This window comes from Falco cherrug, chromosome 13 (assembly GCF_023634085.1).
Source record: "Falco cherrug isolate bFalChe1 chromosome 13, bFalChe1.pri, whole genome shotgun sequence".
NCBI lineage: Eukaryota > Metazoa > Chordata > Aves > Falconiformes > Falconidae > Falco > Falco cherrug.
The window spans coordinates 26,597,666-26,622,873 of record NC_073709.1 but is presented as its reverse complement, the minus strand read 5'-3'; the positions used below and the strand labels follow the sequence as shown (position 1 = coordinate 26,622,873).

At 36.5% G+C, this 25,208-nt stretch overlaps 1 protein-coding gene across 4 annotated transcripts in view; it reads right to left on the bottom strand.

The window, feature by feature from the left end:
• SPATA17 (spermatogenesis associated 17) overlaps window positions 1-25,208 on the bottom strand; it is a 90,952-nt gene that overhangs the window by 13,149 nt on the left and 52,595 nt on the right. For all 4 annotated transcript variants that reach the window (XM_005432806.3, XM_055725631.1, XM_055725632.1 and 1 more), the window contains 3 exons: window positions 23,399-23,602; window positions 18,036-18,187; window positions 9,061-9,196 (listed from right to left, as the gene is read on the bottom strand). In XM_005432806.3, the coding sequence (XP_005432863.2) occupies window positions 9,061-9,196; window positions 18,036-18,187; window positions 23,399-23,602 (492 nt within the window). The remainder of the gene's footprint in view (window positions 1-9,060; window positions 9,197-18,035; window positions 18,188-23,398; window positions 23,603-25,208) is intronic.

Genomic DNA, 25,208 nt, shown 5'->3' with positions numbered 1-25,208 from the left:
CTCTATCATGGTGGAACATCCTTTTAACCTGAGTTTATAAAGGGCATGTTGAAACCAACTCGTTCATTGCATTAAATGAATAAACACTGAAGTGTATTGCAAAGTGAATATCATAGTACTATTTAAAATGGAGTAGTTGAGTTCAGAGTTGATTCATGATATAAATTTTAAAGAAAGAAGCAGTAGCTGCTCACATCAAGCCATTAAGAGAACAAGCAGTCTGTATTACTTACAGTCTCTCATTCACTCCACATAAGAGCACAAAGCTATCTTTTACTGTAATTTTTCCTATTCAGGGAATGTAGATTACTCTAAAATCCACTTTACTGCACTGAATTCCTACTGCTCAGAGAATAATCTACTTTTGCTTTCTGGAGAGATCATCGAAACAACAAAAACTTGCAGCGTTTCTCTCAGCTTGAGCAGATACCTGGCATAACCTCTTAGAATCCATCCAGAACAGCTATAGGTATTAATAGCACTACAAATTATAGAACTGTTCAACTGTAATGGGTCAGTGTAACATGTCATTCAGGCATTATTTTAAGATGTAGCATTCTGTAGTCTTAAGCGTATCGGTCGCAAGAAGAGACCGTCAACGTGTATTAAAACATGAGATTTAAAAATGTCTATTTTTCTGTGAAAATGGGTAACACCATTTTTCCTAGAACATTGTTTCTAAATAACATTTATCTACATATTGATTATACGCACTATGAGCCAGATCCTTACCTGACACAGATTAGCCTAGCTCAATGGATATATCTCAGTTATGCTAGGCACTGAGGATCAGTTCTTATACCTGCATTTTTCAACTGTTATATGGACCACATATTTCTTAGAGGATGGTGAAAAGCTTTCTGTTACTTTCATTTCAACTCTATTTAACCAGCACAAACATGGTCTAGGTGAGTACTATCAAATAATAAGTAGTTTGCTTTTGCAGATATGTTCCATAAAGAATTTTAAGTGACTTCAAAATATAGCCTTTTTAATTTAATATTATGGCAAACTGAATTGGGCTGAAATACATTATGTTTGGCAGATTTATAAACAAATCAATTCCAAGAATGCTGAACAGCCCATCCAAAACCATCATCAAAAGGCAAGGCCAAGCACTTCCCAGTTTAGTGCAAGAATTTTCCATTCCAACAAAATAATTTCCAAACAGTGAAAACCTAAACCCAATATAAACAAAACAAATTAGGTATAACTTCAAACTCTACTGTTTCCGGCTTAGCTGGGGTTTTTTTATATTTTTTTTTCTTTAAAAGCTGTGCCACAAGTTACTGTAATGTACTCTAAGCATGTGCTAAAGGAATTGGTCAAGATAGTTTATTTCTAAAGTGCTTGTGATTAAACATGAGGCTTTAAAATGTTTAAGCAATGTGTACAATGGGAATTATTTAGAACGTTAAAACATGCATGTATCTCCCTCAAAGAAATATTGGTTAAAGTTAGCTCTTACTAAAAAGCAAGATTTTCTTGTATGCCACTAGCATACAAGTTACATTATTAAATGAGGAAGGTAGGCAAAGCAAGACATTTATCATCCAACAGACAAATGACACAGGATTGCTAGTTAGACAGTATAATAAGTACCATCTAATTTTCTCTTTCGAATCAATTTATTCTTCAAAGCCTTGGATCATCATCAAGGGACTGCATTTTCCCGTTGAGAAATTACAGAACTGAAAATCACGTTTTATAAGATATTCAACTAGTTGCCGACAAACCCTTACAAATAACCACTAGAATGGATTTGATTAGACAAGTCATGACAGTATCTTTTCTTATGCAAATAACTGAATGGTTTGACTCTTCCCAGTCACTACTTTGTAGCATTCTTTCAAAATCAGACCCGTAACTCACCAGTAACCTTCACCAGAAAGTTTTTTCAGCCTTGCTTTTCAGCCTTCCAGTTACCCACAGACTTTTCTGCACTTAAAGCCAGGGATACATTTTGTATGTTTTACCTTGCTTCACAGCGTTTACCTTCCTTCTACATCTAAGAAAATAATTTGAAAGATTCCTGATAGTTCATAATCATCAGCATTGCATATATCAATAGTAGCATTTTTCAAAGGCAGCCCAGCAGTGGTGACCTTAAGGATTTTCTCAAAGGAAACAATCTACAGTTCAAGAACTTTTCCAGTGGGAGCACTGACAGCAATCTTCACAACAAAACGTATTTCTGTAAATACGATACAGTCATTCCGTAAGGAATCTGGAAAGATCATTATGTCAACTGTCAAAAGCTGAAAGTGTCGTTTACTTTCCTGGAAGACTGAATGGGTGCATCTTACAATGAGAGATATATCATTCTAGTACTGTGAATGAGAGGTAACGTCTGCCTTTTTAAATACATTTCTCCTGCATTTTTTAATATATTTCCTTCTCAACAGTATGTTATGACATTTATGTCCTGGTTTCAGCTGGGATAGAGTTAATTTTCTTCTTAGTTGCTGGTGCAGTGCTGTGTTTTGGGTTTGGTGGGAGAATAATGTTGGTAACACACTGATGTTTTCAGTCCTTGCTAAGTAGTGCTTATACTGTCAAGGGCTCTTTGGTTTCTTGGGCCCTACCAGTGAGCAGGCTGGAGGGACACTGGAAACTGGGAGGGGACACAGCCAGGACAGCTGACCCGAACTGGCCAGAGGGATATTCCATACCATAAAATGCCATGCTCAGTATATAAACTGGGGGAAGAAGAAGGAAGGGGGGGACATTCGGCTTTATAGCATTTGTCTTCTTGAGTAACCATTATGCGTGATGGAGCCCTGCTTCCCTGGAGATGGCTGAACACCTGCCTGCCCATGGGAAGTAGTGAATTAATTCCTTATTTCGCTTTGCTAGCATGCGTGGCTTTTGCTTTACTTATTAAATTGTTCTTATCTCAACCCTCGAATTTTGCATTTACATCCTTTCTGATTCTCCGCCGCACCCCTCTGGGTGAGGGGGAGTGAGTGAACGGCTGCGTGGTGCTTGGTTGCTAGCCAGGGTTAAACCACGACAATTTAATAAAAAAAAAAAAAAAAGTATAAAATTCAGAAGTAAAAGTTGCAAAAGTGACTTTAAGCCATGTCTTGTTACCCAGTTTCAGAGACCATTTGCTTATTAAGCTGCTTTATGATATTAATGTTGAAAAACACTGCTCTTTTTTTGTACTATCTAACCAGGTAGCCAAACACCTGGGCTCCAAGGAGCTCACAGTTCTTAAGTGTAATGTTGCTGTGGGAATTGCCTTAAGTGGAGGCAGGGAATTACTCAAGCTGATCTTCACATGAAGACACAGCAGTCTTTTGACTCACAATGAGTGTTCTGAGTGCAGAAAATATATGCTACAAAGGACAGGCTTTCCATTAATAGTATAGGATGTAGTGCTGTAGGACCAGATCCTTGGGTTTCAATTATTTGGTTTGTTGCAGGACTCAGGATAGGAAGAAAAGTGACAGAAAGCAGTCTTACCTTGGAAACAGATAGTGGATAACTCAAACTAAGGGTCCATTTGGAGCGTCTGAATAGATACATCAAGTCATACCAGCAGTAATAATCACACAGGAGCCATGTCATCGGCCGGGGATTGCTGGAGTGCAGCACACTTTGGCAACAACCTTTATTATCCCTGACATGGCTCATGAGGAAACCAGTAGTGTAACAAGCAAACTCTTACAGATCATCTAATAATTCCCCTACAACAGAGTCACTTCTGGCTGCCTCATTATGCCAGCTCTGCATTGCCTAGGAAAACACATTGCAGTTGGATTGGGGAGCTAAGAACCTGGTACTCAAAATACGTGCTAGCTCTTCTCCTTGTATATTAATGACTCCTGTCACAAGGCACACAAGTAAATATGGCCTTGAAAGCTTTAAAACATGTCATAAAGTTGATAGTACAGATGCAGGTTCATTGCCTAATACCACACTGTATAAGAAAACATGCTTGTTTAATCTTTTTTTCCTAATTTGAATGAAAAGAAGCAAAATCCTTTTTTAAAAAGTCCTGGAGTCCCAATCAGAGAGAGAAAAAGTTTAAAGCTTCACACATACATCATACCTATCCCAAGTCCAGTCACTGCAAGGCTAGGAAAAATGAAGTTAAGGTAAAATTCGAATAAATTTCAGTATATTCAGGCATGGAAAAGCATGAATAGTGTATCAAACAATTCTGCCACATAATGATATGATCCACTAGAGACATGATCGCTGTGAGTATGCTGTCGGTCCTACAAGGGTTGAAACTAATTTTCAAACAGAAATCATTTCTCCCCTCCCTGCCCTATTTTTCCCTCACATTAATACTATTAAAAGGTAACTTTTTGCTGTGGAACTGCAGGACACAGTGGTCTTAGAAGAATGCAGAAGAAAATGGGTTGGCCATGGCCATGAAGAAAAGTCACACTCACTTTCTAAGGCACTGACATTTTCAGGCCATATGAGGTTCTCCTTGTGGACCTCTTCCCACATATCTGGTTATTAGAGCCCTACCTGATTACGTGAGTCCACTTGGGCCATAATGTGAGCAACAATGAAAACCACTGAGGCTACTGAATTTTCAGAGGCCACAGACTCTATAAAACAGCGTACCATCCTTGGACACACAGGGGGGACTCTCTTTTTCATCATAGAAAGTCCAAAGTTAGCAAAGTCATGTGAGAGGCATTATGCAGTTGAGACAGTCACAGAGATTTGATCCTTACGATCTTCTTTGTTGTAGAAAGCAAGTCAAAGACCAAGAATTTTTTCCACAGTCTGTTATCTCTCTTATGCCAGATCAGAAATTTCTGCCAGTTCTTGGACAAAAAGCCAGATTTACACCTAGTGTAAATCAATGAAACTTTATATTTTGCATTATACTTACATCATAACATTCTTTGTATAAACTCTGGCTTAAAAAGGTACACACGTTGTTTATCTGTTATACATGTTATGATTTAATTAAATACTTCTGCAACTTCAGCTGAAGGCAATCCCTGTCCAACAAAATCAACTGAAGCTGTCGATGGTGCCTTTATCTACACTGGCTGAAGATGAGCCTGTTATTCTCTGCCTCTGGTGACAAAGATGGAAGTGATATAATGTATATAAGGAACAACTATTGCTGGCTCTAATGGCTATGCAATACAGTGTGAAAATGCCAGTAGTGGTGACTACAGCTACTCCACCAAAACCAGAATTGCATCGGTGGTGAATTACAAGGGCTATTTTTCCTAGCCTAGGCGAGGCCATGCCAATCAGAAATATTTGAATTTGATACTTGATTAATGCTGGCAGTACTCTATAAGTGATTTCCACTTGACAACATCTAACTATTTAATTATTTCCCGTTATTAATGGAATGGAACAATTCAAAACAAACAGCTAGAATAGAATGACTGTTTTGCAGGAAGCTCGTAATAATCAATTCATACATGTAGAAATCTTCCTAAAATTATATCAAGCTGGCCTGTTGAACTTGAAAGGCATATTTTATCCCAATCAATGCATGAAAGTAAAATTATCCATAACTAAGGCATGTTTCTCTGCTGTACAGTTCAGCTGTAATGATCCCCACACACTGCACTTGCACATCAATTATGATAATCATAATCACGGTCGTTAAGCTGAATGTTCATTATTATCAGGATGCTGGTGACAGCAGATTCAATCATCGGGTGCAATGGGCAGGCAGTCACAGTCCCACCCAAGTTTCTGCAGACAGCGTTGTGCCACATTAAATCTATGATGTGTTCCACATCCCACTCCATTCCAAAAGCTGTAGACGGTAAAGGTCAACTTTATGTTCTGTGCAATATGCTTAGGTTCTCCAAATTAATTCTTTGCAGTACTGGGTATTTTTATGCTTTGTAGATAATAAAATTCTGTTTAGGGCCAAAATGCCTGTGCAAATAATGAAACAGTGATGCAGTCGTACTGTAATTCACCTATAATAAGGCATCAGAGGGAAGAATCTATCAGGAAGGAACATCTTAAAATGTCACTTACTGAATTTTGCAAATAAGAAAACATTAAATGCTGTCATTAAAGTCAGTTTTCTAAAATGCATATGCAAACTAATTCCAATACCGATTAAAGGCTGTAAGCTATCATTTCTGCCTCAGTAAATACAAACATATGTGAGTGTTTTGACAACTGAAAGATTATAGTTGGTGTATTTGATCCCTTGACTGCCCAGCTACACTGCAACCTATCATTGTACGTTAAATTCATACTGACTGGTAAGTTTTTTTTTTATTGATAGTTCTCACATAAATCCTGTCAAAGGCATTCCAAGGTATTTAGACATATGATACTAAACTTAAAATATGTAAGCATTTTTATTTTTGTAGTGATTTACAACTGGGTAAGCTAACTAGATTTAGTTTTGCTAGAGGTATAGTATTTCCACTTCTTGTTTATTTTTAATGAAGAATTAGAATACAATAGTTTTCCCCTTAACTCAGAAACTTCTTTGAAACGTAAATGGAATGAGATAAAATTTTTCTGATTATAATTAGATGAAAAGAAGAACTATTCACTTTTCCTCACATAGATATGGTAATTATTATGTTTAGAGGAAGTCTATGCTAATACCCTTTCATTTTCCAGAAGAAATATAACAAGGCAATATTTTTCATTGTTGTTCATTTTGCTTCTAAAGTAATTATATAATTTACATACTAATCTTTTTGTGACTTGAATTAAAATGCATACTTCTAAACACATGAAAATACAACCATAGGACATGCTTATGAACATACACAGGGAAAATTTTTTATACATAGCTTTAAAAAAAGCCAGCTAATATCAGGCAATATTAAATAATACCTCAGCAACAGAGTGGGGTCACTGATCCACTGACCATGGAACTGACTCCTTGGAAGAACTTACACAGTAGTTTGTCTTACCAACAATGATAAAAGAAACTTCTCTAGTACACACTGTCAGAAGCTGAATATACATCCTGGCAGGGTTATCAGTTATTCAGGTTGTAAGAGAAGTTGCATCCACTAAAATATCATCTCACGGGAAACTCAAAGGAGGGCTATGTTTAGCAGACCAAGTGTTAAGCAAAAATTGGAAATTTTTTTGGTAGTATTTCGATACATGCCATTTAGCCTTGTGATTCATTGAACAGGATAATTTTGTTCATAGCACAGATATATAGTTTTAATACAGTTTAGAAATAAGAAAGTGACAGAGAGTTCTTTCAAATTTAATAGTTATGAAAGTATGACCTCACACCTGCCTATAGGACCCTTTTCATAAAAATATAGTGAGGAGGTGGAGTTTTTTTGGCTTGGTTTTTTGTTGTGGTTTTTTTCTGATAATAATGACCCATTAAAGCAGCAGGTAGGCCATAAATAGCTCTTTTCTACACTTATCTCTCTGTTTGGGTAAGCGGCTCCTAATTGAAGCTTCATATTGATTTAGAATTGGGGTTGGAAGGCTGTATGTCATGTTGGGTTAATGTATACAGCTATTCACCTCCAGAGACTTAGGTTGAAATCTATCCAAGATCACAAGTGAGTTTAGTTGTTTCAGCTAAGCACATAATTTATTTAATACTATATATGTGCAATATGATATACAATATAAATATCTTTACATTGTTTGATGCCATCATCCGAGCCTGAACAAGAACTACTAAGGACTACAGGACAAGATGAGTACCACCAATAAGAACTTTTAAATTTTTTTCATATATCATACTTATGCAGCCACTCGCATCCTCCACTCATTGCTTTTGAAAGACAAATTCAGATCTTTTTGTCTGAATGTTGAACTTTGTGCCTGTATTTGCAATAAGATTAAATTAATGTATGTTAAAATACCAAAATTTTACTCTGAGCTCACTTGTAAAGCTTAAAGTTTTGAGAAAGAGTTCTTGTAAAAAATATTACTTCTCAAACTAAGACTTCTTGGACCTTGTTATACATTAGAAAGGTTAAGTTACCTTCAGGGAAATAAGTAATGATATTTCACAAAATCCCAGAATTGTTTAGGTTGGAATAGACCTCTTGAGATCATCTAGTCCAGCACCCGTACTCAGCTGGACTAGGTTGCTCAGGTCCATGTCCACTTGAGGTTTGAAAACCTCTAAGGATGTAGAGCCCACAGTCTCTTTGGGTAACCTGTGCCAGTGTTCTGTCACCCTCACAGCAAAAAGAAAAGAGTTTTTTCTCACATTCAGATGGAATTTCAAATTTCACACATTTCAGTTTATGTCTATTGCCTCTTGTCCTGTCACTGAACACTACTGAATCTCAGAGGAGTCTGGCTCCTTCTTCATTCCGTCCTATCAGGTGTTTATATACGTTGCTACCATGTCCCCTGAGCCTTCTCTTATCCAGACTCAAGGGTTCCAGTTCTCTCAGCCTCTCCTGCTACAAAAGATGCTCCATTCCCTTAACTATCTTCGTGACTCTGTGCTTCACTCTCTACCAAGTCCATTATCTTCCTTGTACTGGGAAATCTTAATATGATTATGATACTTAATGGAAATAGAAGTAATGCAAACATTACACAAACTCATGTTAGAACATGTTCTGAGGAAAATTACCTCTTGTAGCACTACAAAACCAGAAATATATGAGATGCTCCTGACAAAGCAGGCAGTTTAATGAAACTATCTTGAAATAAAAACAGCTATTCACTTTTTAGAATTTTTCCAAAGAATGTAAGCAGTAAAATTCTTTGTTGGTTGTAATCAGGCTTTGCCATAATTTTCTGAAGGTTTATCTTAATGTGCAAGAGTAAATATGAGATCTCTCTTAAATCAGAAAGGGCAATACAGATAGAACTTTGCAAAACTTATATAACCAAAGCTGTACTTCAGCAGGCTTTTAAATCCTTACCTTGTAAGGTGGGAGAGGTATTGAATTTCCTTAAACTGAACTTACCAGAAAGAGAGTCGAGGAAATCTGACATCACATCAGCTCTAAGTACGTGATTTTATAACATGCTAGAAAGATTCCCATTGGATTCCATGATCTCTGGATCAGGCCCAAATTCACTTAGTTCTAACACAATAACAATTTAAAAAAACTAAACCGTTCTTTAATTTTTGCAGCGACTTACCTTGTCTGTTACCCACTTCTTAGGCTGTACTTCTCGGAAGTGTTTAATTCCATAAGCTTCTTGGCCATATTTGCCTGACCGGTGAATTGATGGGTCATACTTCTCATTTTTATGATACGAAGAAAATGGCAGAAATCTGAAATTCAGCAATATTTTAATATCAGTTATGCTCTACTCTAAATGCCACAGGATTGATGTAAATCGTAGGTATCAATGCAACAGGAGGTGACATGGACACATGTTCCTGACATGGAAACATGTTCCTGTTATTTTCCACGGCCTTCTTAATGCTCCCCCTTGGTACTGTGAGAGGATTTCTGCAATTTCTCCTACAGCTGCTTTTAAATTAAATTTGGAGCAAAAAGATACAGAGTTTCAACAGGATAAAATGAAGATTTTCTGTAAGAAGATATAACTGGGTCCACTTGCATTACTAGACTATTACCTTGGCTGTATTTGCACTACCAGTTGGTGTGATGTGAAGAACGAGCAGGGTTCAGTTTGCTGGGATCTGCACGCCGACACTTCAAGCCTCAGGTGGCCCCACACATAAGGACATTGCTCCTTCCTAGAGAACTTTGCATCCACTTTACAGATCACATAAGCCCCAAACGTACAACCTCAACCTGATCGTTCCATCAGGATGGAAACTTTTCAAGCATGCCGGCAGTACAAGCATAACCCAAGGCAAATTTGCACAATAAAGAACGCCCCTGTACCTTAAACTAGGTATGCATCCTTTGATATTTGCTAATCAAAGCTAAATAAACCATACTCTCTTTTAGCAGAATAGAAACTTACACAAATAGTACTGTCGACTTTCCTATATTGGCAGACCACAAATCAAAGAAGTGATTTCTTCTGAATACACAAATTGTGTACTTTACTCTGAAGTTATAATTATGTCCTAATTAGCAATCTTTTGGAGCCTTTTATTTTGCTTTTGGTCGTACTGATGGTGGACTCCCTGCTTGTGTACTGCCACTGAACAGTGAAGCTCCAGCTGCCTGCTTTGGGCATGGAAGAGGTTTTCAGATGCATGTCCCTAACTCTCATGGACAGCGACAGGTTTTCTGGGTAGGTTCCATAGTAAACCATATGGAGGAAGGTGAAAAACATCTTATATATAAAGGATCCACAAGAGACCCTGTAACGATGTATTTGTTCCACCTATTTCAGTTTTCAAGAGAGTTATGAGAGCAAAAAAGTACCTTTTAGTATGGGGTAAAACCTTGTGAATTAAGCTTGCTATTGCTGGTATTCTGAAAAAGCAACATGCATTCTTTATTCTACAATTGCAGGAAAAAATATTATACATTAAAATTAGAAAAATGTGCTTCAGAAGTTTAAAACATCATTTTAACTGCCATGACAACAGGTGTAGTTAATTAAAACCTTTCCTAGTTGAAAGCTTTTCAGAATCCAGAGTCCCTAGAGGAGTTAGACAGTTAAACAAGTGTTTGATAAAGACAGGCATCAAAATACCTTTCTTTCTCTCAGCTGATACAGATTCGGAAAATTATTTATTTGGACTAACTGATCTATCAGCAGCTGTTTGAACATTTGTTTTCTTAAATTAACTTCCTTTCTTTCCACTTCATAAAAAGAAACTATTTCAGAATCTTGCCAGCTATATCAATTTATTCTATCAAGTACCACAAACAGATGTCATGTAAAGTTAGCGAAAGAAAAACACTGAGTTAGCAGACTTTTAAATTATACAAAGCTACAGTATCATGTGTATACTCATGGGAAAGGACACTCTCACATGACAGATTATGGTACTTGTAATGCTAATTTGCACATGGGATGGACATCGTACACACACAAAAATTAATGTGGCCCCAGTGTCCCAGAGAATACATCGAAGGTGCTGCGAGCCGGCTGCTCCACTTGCAGTTTTTATCACTTCTGAATTGCATTTTAATAGTACATTTTTCTTTTGTTCAGACATGAAAGAAAATTGGCTTTCTCAGGGGATTGGATAGCTGAGAAGACAAGGCTAGCAGTTTAGGGATTTGCCCATATATGCATAGAATTCAGTTGAGCCATAGCATTCATAATTTAATACGAATACTATGTCTATAAAATTTATACACAAAATGGCAAAAAAAAAATATTGAGGAAAGTAAAAAAGTAAATTATTATAGTTTTCCCTACAAAACTTCCTACATAGACATTTTGATATTAGTGTGGATCAGTTAATCTTTGTCTTTTTAGTAAATGAATACTCAGAGTAATCTATGTTCTACTATGATTCCAAACAAAAAGTGTACATCTGTTGTAACAGTTCAGACACAACAGTATGTTCTACATGTAGTTTAGCACAAATGTGATCTTCAGCATTCTGCTGTGTACCTCTTTTAAGATCATTAACTGAAGTATGTGCCATACAACCTGGAATGTATGTCTGGCTGAGTAAAAAAATATTAAATCAACTATGAATTTTTGAGGGAGAACACTGAACGATAAAAAATATTAAAATTGAAATGAAAGAACATCGAAAATATAATAGGGATAATGGTATAAAACAGCCTAAAGAACAAATTTTCTTTTTTTTTTTTTTCCTTCTGTCTATAATTCTGCTGTCAGAGCCAGGTGGGCTGATCCTTATAGCAATAGCAATCTAACTACAAGAAAGGATCGTATGCTTGCAAATTCAATGTCTGTTGCAAGCAAGTAAAGTTTTCATTACTGTGTGTGAATAAGTAATTAAAAAGATCATTAAAATAATTTTGTGTTAAGTAGGGTAACCAAATTAATGGGAGTCATACAGAAGTCAATATACCCCCACAACCAATAATAACATTAAAAAGCAACAGCACTGCAAAACACTTCAGTAATGGTATTGTGTTCTGTATCTCTGTGTATACACCTGACACTGCTTTTCCCCAAATTAATGACAGTATGTGCTCTGAATGTGACAGAAGAGAGTGATGGAAGGAGAAGAAAATTAGATACAGGAAATGGTATGGTACCATTATCAACTGACAGGTTTAGACCTCAATAGTTTTTTTTCCACAAAAAGCTCACTTTCAGGATTCTTACATCTGATTTTCAGGTTTTCCTTGTGATTTAAGTGCAAATTCAGAAATTCTTGAAGGTTTTCAGTAAAGATGACGAGACAAAAGTAGCAGGTTCAAAGAACTAAATTCTGTATAGATGTTACAGCGTGCCATAAAACATAGTCAGTGTAAGCTGAGGCTTTCCAAAAGTTGATGATTTAATGGGAGGTGAACTTTCCCTACAGAAATATATTTAAAAATAAAAAATTATTTCATTTCACCCACCACAAAAGCTTGAATGAGAGATATGCCAAACGATACATTCAAGACAGGCAGAAAGAGTTGGAACCAAAAATGGGAAACTATCTCAGGTTCTGCAAATAGTATTACACATAGACAACCCGAGGGAGGACCAGGACCAAAGCTGGCAGCATCGCTGGTAATGAAGGCGAGCTGCACTGTCACCAGGACCACACTATGTTGAAAGTAATTAACGTAAAAATACCTAGAAGCCTTCACTTAGCAGCCAATCCCAGACCTGACAGCTGCTAGCGGTGTGTACTTACATTTCAAAAGATACCCTAGCTCTTTGTTGTTAACAAAAATAAAAGGTGCTTTCTCTCTCCCTTGACTCAATCTATCCTGCATCTCCTTGCTAGTATTAATTTCATCTTTCTAAACCTTCTTTTCCCCACATTTTCATGATCTTTCTTCCTGCATTGCTCACCTACCATCTCCTTCCTCCATTCTGTCTCTTTTATGTAATAGCTCTCACTATTGTGACAGGGCATGGAAGAGGCATTTTAGACACTGAAGGCTTTCCAGTTGGATCAACCGAGACAATAGAAGCAGCAGTAGGTACTGGGGGTAACATCTACGGCACTGCGAGAGGAGAGAGCAGCCGCATGGACAGGAAGGAGGATTTGTCAGGTCCATCATTTACTGCTGGGCAGCAGCATCCCAATGCTATCTGGTACCCACCAGCAGGACATAGTTCAGAGGCATTAACTTTTTCTTGAATTCAAATGGCAGCAGAAAAGCAGAGTGGTCCTTCAGGACCTGCCCAAGGGGCAAAATCCCCCCAGTGCAAGCATGTAATACTGATATCGGAAATGCTTCAAACTTTACACAGGCTTCTGAGAAAGAACAGGCAGTAGATCTACTGCCACACTGCTGTACGTGCTGCACTACCAGGGCACAATAAGAAATATTAAAACCAGAGAACTAGAAGGAATATTCTGCTCACACAGTTCTTCAAACGTTCATAATATTTGTATGTACCATACATTTTTGTAATGTAGTAGTAAAAATACTACCAAAATCTTAACTCTAGATGTGAGTGTTAAATTTTTATCTAAAATGGTTCTAAGCAACAGCAAGTAAATTCCTTGCTGTCTTGATCCAATTCAAATAAAACAATTTAATATCTTTTCAAAGACCATGAACAATTAGCTCTGAACAAACTATGCTTCTCTATCCAAAAGCTCTGAATCTTTATCTTTTTTTTTTTTTTCGTTAAATAAAACATGAAATTAATTTTAAGCTTTCAAATTTGGGTTATACCTCAAATAATTTGTTCTTCAGATCCAACTATGTCTATCTTTTCACTCGGGGAACAAAGGAAGAAGCACAATGGTTTTCCACAGCAAAACAACTGCAGCAGGGCACCCATTATTTAGTTCATTATGAATGCATATTAAAATCAAAGTGTTATTTACAAAAATAAAGATAGACTATTTCACTCAACATATCTAGTCAGATTACCATTACCAGAATATTTTTGTCATAAGAAACTTATTTTGGGTGCATTATTACAGATATTGTCTATAATATTTTAAATACATATTTTTTCAATAAGCTATCACTTTTATCCCAATGTCAGTAAATCTAAGAATCCTCTCTCCGTTATTGTTTAACCCCTGTCTGAGATACTGTGAAGTGGCAAAGAAAAGTATAGTTTAGTTCTTGTAGGAAGTAAAAGAGATCTCTTCTGCAGCAAATTCCGGAACTTCTTAATTATACACAGACTTATTATCTGCATCCCCAGTGTTATAAAGTACCAGAACTTCATTAGAAAAATTAAGATGGAAAAATGAAGGCGCTACTTTGTAAATTTCCAGTGGAAATTAGCTGGAAGAAGCAGAGGAATACTGGATCAAAAGAGGGTAATCATGCTTAACTGTGCCCTAGAGCACCCGCATGTATAATACGATTTGCACAGTAACTACCTCTCCTATTACTGCTTGTTTGGAGTATTCTGTGTTAATGGGGTTAGCTAATTTAGTATTTTAACTTAAAAAGACTCTGCTGATTAATAAATGTTGCACACTGTGCTAGTAATTAAAATAAATGGAAGAGTTACAAATAGAAGTTGAATTGTTAAGAAAACATTATCTGAAAATATATGATAATCCCTGTTTATCATAATACAATAACAGTCCGGAAAATATGCAAATGGATGAAGTTGCAAAGCATATGAAAAACTAAGCATGATTTTTAAAAAGTTTTCAGATTTGTTCTACTTGTATGACATAAAATATAGTAGCCATTTTCACTGCAGATAAATCAGAAATACAGTAAAAGTTCTTGTAAATGTAGAAATTAAACGACTTTTTTAAAAATACTAAATCTAATCAAAGTGGCTTGCTTTTTCAATTTTATTACCATTAATACCAGGCAGCTCATGACACTGATGCTCTCCAAGTATAGAGTTCGTTTAGCTCATCAACTTCGCTGTGAGCGTACCTTTCGTGCACAGCACTGCACAGAACAGAAGCACCTAAGCTGGTTCTAAAGGAAAGCACCAGCTGGCTGAGAATAAGCCCAGGAGGAGCTTGGTGCTGCATTGTTCACATCGCACTGAGAGGCAGGGCGTGCAAACATTGCACTCTGCTGCACACAAGTGAACCAGCGTGCTCAGGACTAGCTTGGCTGCCTCCAGGACAGCATGGAGCACAGACGTAGCCAGAAGCTGAGATGACTTGCCTGATGTCACACCAGAAGACGACAATAAATCAGGAAACCTCAGCCTTATACTATTGCAGGTTTATCCCTATCCTGTCACCATATTGCAACTCACTCTGATGTATGTTGACTTTTATAAAGATGTTTAATAGTAGACTTTGAAGCACGAGGCATGCTATGTGAGACAGATTTCAGCAAAATGAATGAACATAATTTACATCTTTGTTCTTTGGAAAATTATGCCAGCATGCAGCTGCATGCAACTCTGTAAAGAACTTTTCATGCTTAGTGATCTAAATCTGCTGGATCCAGCAGTTGGTGCCTCAAACTAGACACTAGTTTATTAAGTGGCCATCCCGAAGGAGTGCAATTGTCATTCCTCTCCAAGAGGAGGGGGAAATCACTTCATTTGTATGAAAAATAGCACAATAAAGCAGTAACAGCTTCAATTACACGAGAAAAAGGTATCATTCTTATTAGGCTAGATTACCCAGTTGCTCCTTCATTACGAAACAGGAAATTCCAGCAGTTGCTTTAAGTAAGCACAACATTCTCTCTTGCTTTCATTCGTACTGCTTCCACCTGCCCCAAACTCTCCCACAGCTTTCTCAATTATTTTTGCATTTTATCAGAAGTAAAAACTTTCTTAGAGCTTGAAACACTTAAAGAAAACATATTACCCCTTTAAAGATATTCAGAGGTGAGTGGAAATTCTGAATGTTGTTGGAAATTGCAGGTATACAGCAACGATTTTTCTATCTTATGAGATATCACACAATACTCATTCTAGAAACATTCAGATCAAGGATTCAGTTTTTCATTTTATGCAAACACAAGCTTTCTCAACAAATGCCACACACTTCCATTCTCTCCTTATTTTCTAAAATAGAAGAATAATCAGCATAGGAAGCACTACCAGGAAGAAATACAGTCCCAAAGTACACAATTACATAGAAAAAGACAGAAATTTGTCAATTCATAATAGACACTGCTGAGAAAAAACTACTGTAGAATCTAAGTAACCCTTTGCTGACTCCTCCCTAGAGGCTGACATCCCACGCAGCAGCTGCAGCATTACTAGTGAGTGTTGGTTCTGATGATGACCTGCAACTCTGTCATCACCTTTTCAAGGTTACAGATGTGACCCTTGCACGGTTGGTTGAATATGAAGCACAAACGGAATGATCACAGCCCGAAAAAGTATAATACACTATGCATTTAGCATGCATGAAGCTGAGAATCATTGGTGTTAGGACATTGCTTCTGTGCATTAAGGATGGCACTAAACGCTTCCTTACCCATAAGGTAAATAAAGACCCCTGCTCAATTAATAGCTGTCAAAGTTGGAGACTCCAAATTTAAACTGTATGAGAGCAAAGCTTCACAGTTCACTCACTGAAGAGAGTCAGGGAAATATTTATTACAAGATCTGACCTTCTGAAACTGTTGATACGTGATGTCTGGGGTAAACCTCAACAAATAAAGACCGGGCAATATAGTCATGCCTATAAACGAAGGATATAATCCATTCTTACTTGGAATTCATCAGTCAAAACTTACTCAGTAAAAAGAATACCTTAAATGAGAGGTAGAACATTAATTATTACCTAGTGGGTGGGTTTTTTTCTTTTTAAGTTTCACCGGCAGAAGCAAGAAATAAAAGTTAATAACAAAAAAAGGCCCAGATTTAAGCTGGGATGTGAAAGTTAAGCTGCTTCCACTTCACCCAATAAATGAAAGACTAGAGGGAAATAGAAAACAGAAGTACCTTTCTACTTGTAACTTAACTCAGTTATGTTTATGGAATGAATAGAATAAAAAGTACTATATCTCATTTTTGGCACCGAATGTAAAAATAACATTGCCTAGAAGGGGAAAAGTAACCGAATGAAGAGATTTTTCTTTATTTCAAAACTGGTTTTTAGTAGAATTTCCATTTTAAGCCACTGTTAATATGAAATCAGGGAAAATGTGAAAAAAATGATCCAACAACAAAAACATAAAAGCCAAACCATGAAAACGCAATTCATTCGGGATTCTTAAGCCCCAGACCTGAAGCTGACACATGGCAACTTGGAACTGATAGAAAATCTTGAAACAGATGGAAGATAGCAAAGCATCGTGTCCCAGTGAATCAGTGGATCACAGGTTGCTCATGAGGAAAAGTGACTCCTTTCTGTCCTGAATTCTGCTATTAAAGTGTCAAAGGATTGCCAAGAGCAGTGATCTCAGGGGAAAAGTTGACATCCATTTTTTCTAGTTAACTACAAAGTCAGAGCAGGTGATTTAACAGGCTTTTATTATGACTGGACAAAAGAGTTCCGTCATGATAAGAAAAAACTTGAAAATATTTTGGCAAGAGCCTTAAATCTTTAGGGACAGAAGCCTTATATCTTTTGGGATGGATTACATCTGTATTTGGGATCGTATGGAAAAGAACTGGCCCGTCTGACACTATTGCAGATGCTACGGTTTAGGAAACCGAACTGCTTCAAAGATGATTACAGTTTTTGCATCATGTTCTAACAAGTGCAGCATATGCTCCCTCCCCTTCCAAGAGAGCTTTGGTAGTCTACTGGGAGAGAAAGCAAGTCTCATTGGCATGCAGCACCATTTTTTCCTCCCATAGTCTGTCAGCTCCCTGAATACGAACACTCGAGCAGTATTTTTTCCTTGGCAAGGTGCATGTGGCAAAATATGATCTGCATTTGTTTTCTCATTTCCCATTATACCCATCTGTTGCAGCACATATTATTATTATTATTATTACAAGTTCTTCTATAGATTCATAGATATGGATGGCACATGTCACACAATTACAAGATAGGGTCTCTGCCCTGAACAGTTTATAATCTAAGGACACAGAATTTAGAAGTATGTACACAGAATGTTTGCTAGTAAGCTGTCACGTTCGACATTTCATTTTGTCAGGCATGGAAGGTTTCAGAAAGCAACGGAATAAAGAAAACATTCTCATAAAAATATAAGAAAAACCAAAGGACTTACTCATTGTCATGTACACGGTTTCTCCATTCCTCCCTTTTCATTTCCTCTCTGGCCTTCTCTAGTGGTGAACTGATTGATGCTGCCACTCGCAAGGTTGGTTCCAAAGGCTTGTAGCGCTGCCGCAATACTTCAGCAGGATCGCGGAAAGGCCCCTGAAAGGTATAGGATAACGTAAGTGTTTTATTGTAGGGTTACAGTTCTTTTCTTTCCTTCTTTTATTCATGACAATTGAAGAAAGAGGACACAGAATGTCTGGGAAGTGTAGGAAGAATTTTCTTCCAAAATAATTAAGGCAGTTCATTTTGACAGAGTTAAAGATAACATAAAGGTTGATAAAATGCTCTAAAGCTCCAAAGAGAGAATGAGATATGTGCACTCCAGATTTATTTAACGACTAAAAATGTTTTATTATTTTCAAACAATACATTGTTAGAGCTGATTAGGAAAACTTAGTTTTTCCATAGAAAAAAATATTGGTGAAATAAAATCTGATACACAAGTATTAACTTTATCTAGACGCTGCTGAAGCAGAAAGCTTAAGTTTTTTCCTTTTCAGAGTATAAACAATGTTTTACCTTAACATGCTCTTTTCAATTTAACTATAAAGCTGCCTGGAAAGGAACTTAATACGTGAGTTACGATACAATTCTTCTAATACAACTGATACAAATTACTTCTATAATATAGGTGAATAGTCCATTTTTGAAAAGTCTAATTCCACATTAACTTCATTATTCTTAAAAAAAAAAAAAAATGCAATCTCATAATTCTTTGACAAGTCTCTCCCTATATACACATATATATCTTTTTCTCCAGAGTACATTGTTTAATAACTGATCAGATCAGTATCTTCCATTTAACAACACAAATAAATATCAGCAGGAAGTCCTTTCCTGTGCTGTCAAAGTGACATCTCCTACATCTCACTTTTGGTACTAACCAGCAAGAACTTACACAAAGTATAATTAGTGCCATGTTACGCTCAGGACAGTTCAGTAGCAACTCTGGATTTAGAAGTGTTGCTAATTGATTTTTGTTTTATTTTCATCATTGTTGATCCTGCAATGAACTAGTGAAACCTTCTGAAACTACGAACAAAGAATCCTAATCACAGCCTTTATTCTTAAAAGATATCCTTCTTTAAATAGGTTATCACTAACAAGTCACAGCTGGAGTTACTGCAAGCACTGAGTGAAGACTGTGGGGCTAATAAAAAGAAATGATTCACGCCTCATTTATGTTCACTTATGTTTTACATTAATAGAAACCAATAATAGGAACCAGTTACCATAAAAGTCATGGACCGTAAATAACACAAATGGCAAATAAGTATCATCTAGTACTTTTCACAGCTGGACAGGAGGATTGCTATATTTGAAAGTAGTTAATGGATTTTTATCGGAACTTTTCTTTTTAAAGGCACAGCACCATGATTCGGAGATCTTTTTAAAGGTCCTAGTAAGCAAATGAGCATAATATTTGCACTCCTTGCAGATATTTTCTTGCTTCTATTTTCTAAGTCTGCATTAAAAAAAGTTCATCTAATATGACCATGGTAAGTTTAAAAACAGACTGGAAAGAATTATCACCTGTGAGAGAATAATCAATACTAGAACAGGTCATTAAAACTAGTAGGTAATGTTCAACTAATACATAATCTGGTGATTGAGATATTAAGAAAGTTTAAAATTTATAATAAAGAATGAATATTTTTTTTGGACGACATTTGCATCAAGTGGATCCATGGAGGAAAGAAGAAAGGAGTGTACTATTATCAAATAATATCAAGATAAATGTGTTGGCTTTTAGAAAACAGTCTGTCAGAATATTGTATTTCTTCTTCACTGTAAAATATTGACTCATATTCCACCAGGGTAAGGGCCAAATCAGATATCCAAGCAAGGTGTTTTTTCCATCTTTAATTTCTAAGACCTTCTAATGCTTTCTCAATCCATAGTTTAAATGAAATTAATAGAGTCCAGCTATGCATGGAAGGAGGGAAGGAAAGAGCGTTAACTAAGCAAAGGTCTCTCAAGCCAGGCTGTGTCATCATTAATGGTATATGTGTTAGAATACTAGGAAATTCTAAACATTCCCTGCAGATCTTTCCATTCCTCTGAATCATGTATTTGAAGAAGCTTACCTAGCAATAGGCACATAAGAAATATATCCAAGATGACAAGGCCTCTAAAAAATCCATTTACCTATTTCCATTTTACAAGTTTAACTTTAAGATTTGTGGAATGTGTGGTAGAACGGTGCTTACAAATGTTTTCAAACTGGCAGTGCCTGCAAGCATTTCAGGCATCCTGCTTCAAAACGGAGATCTTCCTGAGGAAGTTAGGCTAGGGCAGGAAGGGAGGGAGTCAACCAAGAGCTTGCACCCTGAAAGCAACTCACACAGCCCTATGGTCTATCTTTGGGATTTGTACTGGGTAGCATAAATCTTCTCACTACTGATTGGACTCCCAAATAAAGGTTAGTAGATCAGCATTCTTACTACTTTAGCATAAAATCAGAAACTCATGATAAAGATTATGATCTACATGAAATTACACAATCTTCACTGCCCCCATTCCAGAACAGCTAACAGCATGCAAAAAATCCCCTAAAAATGGCAATGTCCTTTCTGTTATTAATGCCTTTTAATGAATAGATGACTAATTTTAGCATTATCTGTGTTACCATCAAACTGTAATTCTAGTTAACTCAGTAATAAAAATGATAGATCTAACTGATGCATAAGTATCATTAAAACTTTTCTTTTAAATACTCTATCTTACACACACAGTGCTTACCTATAAAATGCTAAATACCCATTTTCCTAAGAGAAGCTGAAAGATGGTAGATTTCTGTTCCTTCAAACATATATAATTGACATGCTCATATAAAATATCTAACTCTATGGGCAATACAAACTTTAGATACCTGAAAGAACAGTGAAGTAACAAGTGACTCACAGTGACTCTAGGTACTAGGAAAAGAAGCTTGGTGCCAAAAAGTGTTACCACAGACAAGTAGGACACAAGTATATCTAGTAATTAAATTCCTTATTGTCACACCAGACAACTTGCAGGATGATGTGTTCTGATGGGTTTTCATTTCCAGCTGTTTCATCAGCTCAGACCAGTGTCCTTTTCTTAGACATACAACCCTAAATTGTCCAAGTGTTGTGCAGGGATTTAGCCGTGTGACTCCCATTAACATCAATAAGAGTCGCGCAGCTAAATCCACGCGCTGTGCTTTGAAAATTTACCCCACAGTGTACATCCCAGGGTGCTGAAAGGATTAAAGTATTATATAGTAAATTCCCTCTTTGAGGTGCAGAAAATAAACAGAACTCTTCTGGTTTGTTCTAAAAGGCTATCTGTGCACCACTGCTGTGAGTGCGTCTGAACTTAGAAAGGTCTATAAAATATTCCAAATCCAAACAGAAGCTTGTAAGATACTTACTATACAGCAAAGCAGTTTTGTAAATGCAACTCAACTGGAAAACCTCTGAGTTCCCTCTTTATTTAAGAGCATGATTCCTGTACTATGTCCTCTAGGCAAAATCTTCCCCTCCATCCTGAGAGACAGTGCATTCAGTCACAACCCACTGAAGGACTGCCATAGCCCCTCTGGTGCCACAAGGTAAAGCTATAATGTCATATTTATCTCATCTCCAAACTCCCTGACCACCCCAACTGATGGGCTCACACTTTGTCTCGATTCTAATGTGAGTCAATTAATTCATTCAATGAGGAAGCTCAAGCAGTCAAGGTAGGGAGAACATAAGGAGGCAAGGATGAAGGTGGAGAACTGCCCTGAAGTTGATCCTTACTGTTACAAGCAGTGTAGATCTCTGTGTGGCTCACCTCCACTTCTCCAGAGGTGTTGTGCATCCTCTTGTTCTTTAATGCAATTGCCTTTGCCTTCATGTCACACCACTGGCAGAGACTCATCCTGCTATGGACAAGTCAGTTGTGACATAAAGGTGAGAAAAGCCTCTTGTGTGGGAGTTAGAAAGTATGCCCACAGCCATCCCCGCTGAAGAACAATGTGGATGCAATTAATAAGCCACAGGCAAAATGTGGCAGATAGTGTGGTACACATAGTTTGAACCCAGCAGTAGTTCAAACTTAAGATTGTGTTCAGATCACCTCTACCAAGGGCTGTAATAATATAGTGAAAATAACCATATAAATTCAGAGGAGTAAAATACCAATAAAAATGTATTATACATTGCTTATTGCTTGTCATTGCTGTTTAATTTCTGCAGCTAAACGATAGCTTCCATAAAAGTTACTGAGAAGGACCCATTTAGAAGTATTGTCTTTCTAAGCAAAATATGGATGAGAAAATTTAGGATGGAGTAAAAAAATAAAAAAAACAGCGTAAGAAGTTCTGTAGACACCGTGGTCATTCACAGTCAGACCAGCACTGAAAGCGTATGTGTGAGGTAAGTAGAAGGTTCAGTAGATTGGGAAACTGAAAAATTCTTCAGAATAGAGGGTAAAACAGAATATTATACCAAAAGTAACTGTATCAGGCATTTACTGGCGAAAGCTACGTGTCATTGTATTGTCATCAAGCGAGAAACACAAAGGTCTCAAAAGTCTGTCTGCTGTGCATATTGGGCATATTCTCAGCAGGTTTTGACAATAAGGTGTCAAAAGCTATTTTGCCGTCTTGTGGGATGTTCTCTCTGATGCATTATCTCAGAGATATCCATTACTTTATAGAAGAGAAAAAAGCTATCTGCAACATATGTTGCCATCAGCTGAAATTAAAATTGAGACTATGACAGTTAAGAATGGGAGCTGGGCAACTTGGCTGTGATGCAGAACAAACTAGAAATTTTTGTAATGAAAGTTGACACACAGCTAGTGGACACAAAAGAGCAGGAACTGTTCTATACTGAGAAGATGTCTCCTGGTCTTCATATGGAAAACAACTGCAAAAAGAGGAAAAAGTTATCACAACTGGCTAATTTGTCCTATTACCTTTCATTTCTCCTTCTTTTTTACTGATTTAAAATTGGAAATTATTACTTCTACCTTTAATGAATCATGATACTGGCATTCATTTGTATCAGGTCTTCCATTTGAAATATTGGAAAAGACATTTTTTTCCCCAAAGGGCAAAAGTAAAGTATAAAAGATCATATTACCCTGTTTTTACATACCACCTAAGTTTCTTTTTCTTTAAGACAAACGTGTTTCAAAGACCTTATATTCTGAATGCAAGTGCTAGACCTATATAAAAGAAACAAACCCACAAAAGGGATTTTTTGACTTGGTGATCCAACTTGAGATATTCTATAATAAGCTGTGGTTAAAGATATGAACAAAAGCTGCCTCAGAGACACTGAAAAATGTTACCTGAGGTTTCTGCCTGCCAATACACGGCAGAGGCTGTGCCATAGAGAAGCTCGGAGGCCTTTTACAAGTTGGCCAGTCATGGAGCTCACAGGCAAAGGGACTTTTTGTTTGCTGCCGTCTGTGGCTCAAGGGCTTCGATTTCCGTAGCAGCAGTTCCATTGGATCCGGGGATTTTCTGAACGGTGAATTGTAGATGCCTGCAATCTGAACAGAAGGTGATGTTATCTTTGGCTTCAACTATTCAGAACTTATTCTTGCATCTATAAATCAAACTAATCTAAAAACCCCCTACATAATATACAGTTCTGCACAAAGTTTCTAACTGGCATGGGATAAATCTATACTTTAAATGCATCTCTGGACATTGCATTACAGTTACAAAAGGGTTTGAATAGGATAATGCAATGTATAATCTGGGTGTCAGCCTTTCACGTGAGGGTAACTTCAATTTTATGGGAGGAAGAGTTTCCTGTACCTCAAACCCATGATTTTTTCAGTCACATTCAGTATTCCACCTTCCATAGCAGGAGCCAAAGAAACACGCCAGTTTTCCCTTAAAAAAATATTTGTGTACAAATTTGCACCTAGTTTTAAAGGCAAACTATTACAGTTGGTTTGAAATTTAAAGTTTAATTGAAATTCCAATTTATATTCCTATACACAATAGACACAAAAATATATTACGTATTATTTCCAAACACATATTTAGAGAGTAAAATAAATGCTTATGCAAGGGAACATAACTCTTGTCCCTTTAAACTCTGTGCTAGTTGACTTACAATGTGGAGTAAGACAGTGGCACCTGCAGCATTTTTAAAAGTAAAACTGAGTGATTATTTAAGGGGAAATACAAGAAAATTTATGGAATACCAAAAAACAGTAAATTGCTTTTTTCCAACAAAATGTTCACATTAAAGTCCTTTAGCAATTCAAATTTATTTAGTTTTAATAGTATAAAACTTGTGAAAAACAAAAATTTAGAAAAGAAGCTCTGAATTGTGAATTAAACCAAAAGATTCATTATTCATTGAATTTTATATTTCATTTTTTCAGGATACAGCATTAATTGCATCACTAGGGTAATCTAATATAACAATTACTAATATAAAGCACACATTTCAAATTCTGAACTAGCAACCTATGTAATTAACAATCTGTGAATATCTGGCAAATCAAAATTATGTGACACTGTTCCCAATTCATTCTTATAAATGTAGGGATTTTATCAGTTGCACATAAACAAATAGACATATGTGAGTTTACTGAATTAATTATGAATTGTTAAACATGAGAATTCCTGTACCATATTGCACAGAGCCACTAAATCTCCTATAAAACAGATGATACATGCTTAAAATACACCTGGAAAAAATTAATTTAAAGATACTGAATTGCTTTAAGGATAATTATATTTTTTACCACAGTATACTCAGAGTATTCTTAAGACTTTTAAAGTAATATGCTCGGTTACAATATACTGTCCTTTCCTTTTACGGTAACTTTAAGTGCTAAGAAGTATTGAATAAAAATAGTAGGAAAAGAAATTAGCTTTGTGATGTGGGGAAAGGTAAGGAAAAGAGTAAGTTTTTAAAATCTTGCATTTCTCCTTTAGAACACTGCTGAGGATCATGAGAAAACAAAGTAGAGCATCAGCCTCCTCATAAAGTATTAATCTCTTGGGGCTGAGAGGACTGAACACTCCCCAGTTAGCTCTAATGCATTTTTCATTAACATATTCTACTGGGAAGTTCCAATTTCTTGTGTCAAAACAGTTAAATAAGGGTCATATAATACTTATTGTTTAATGGAC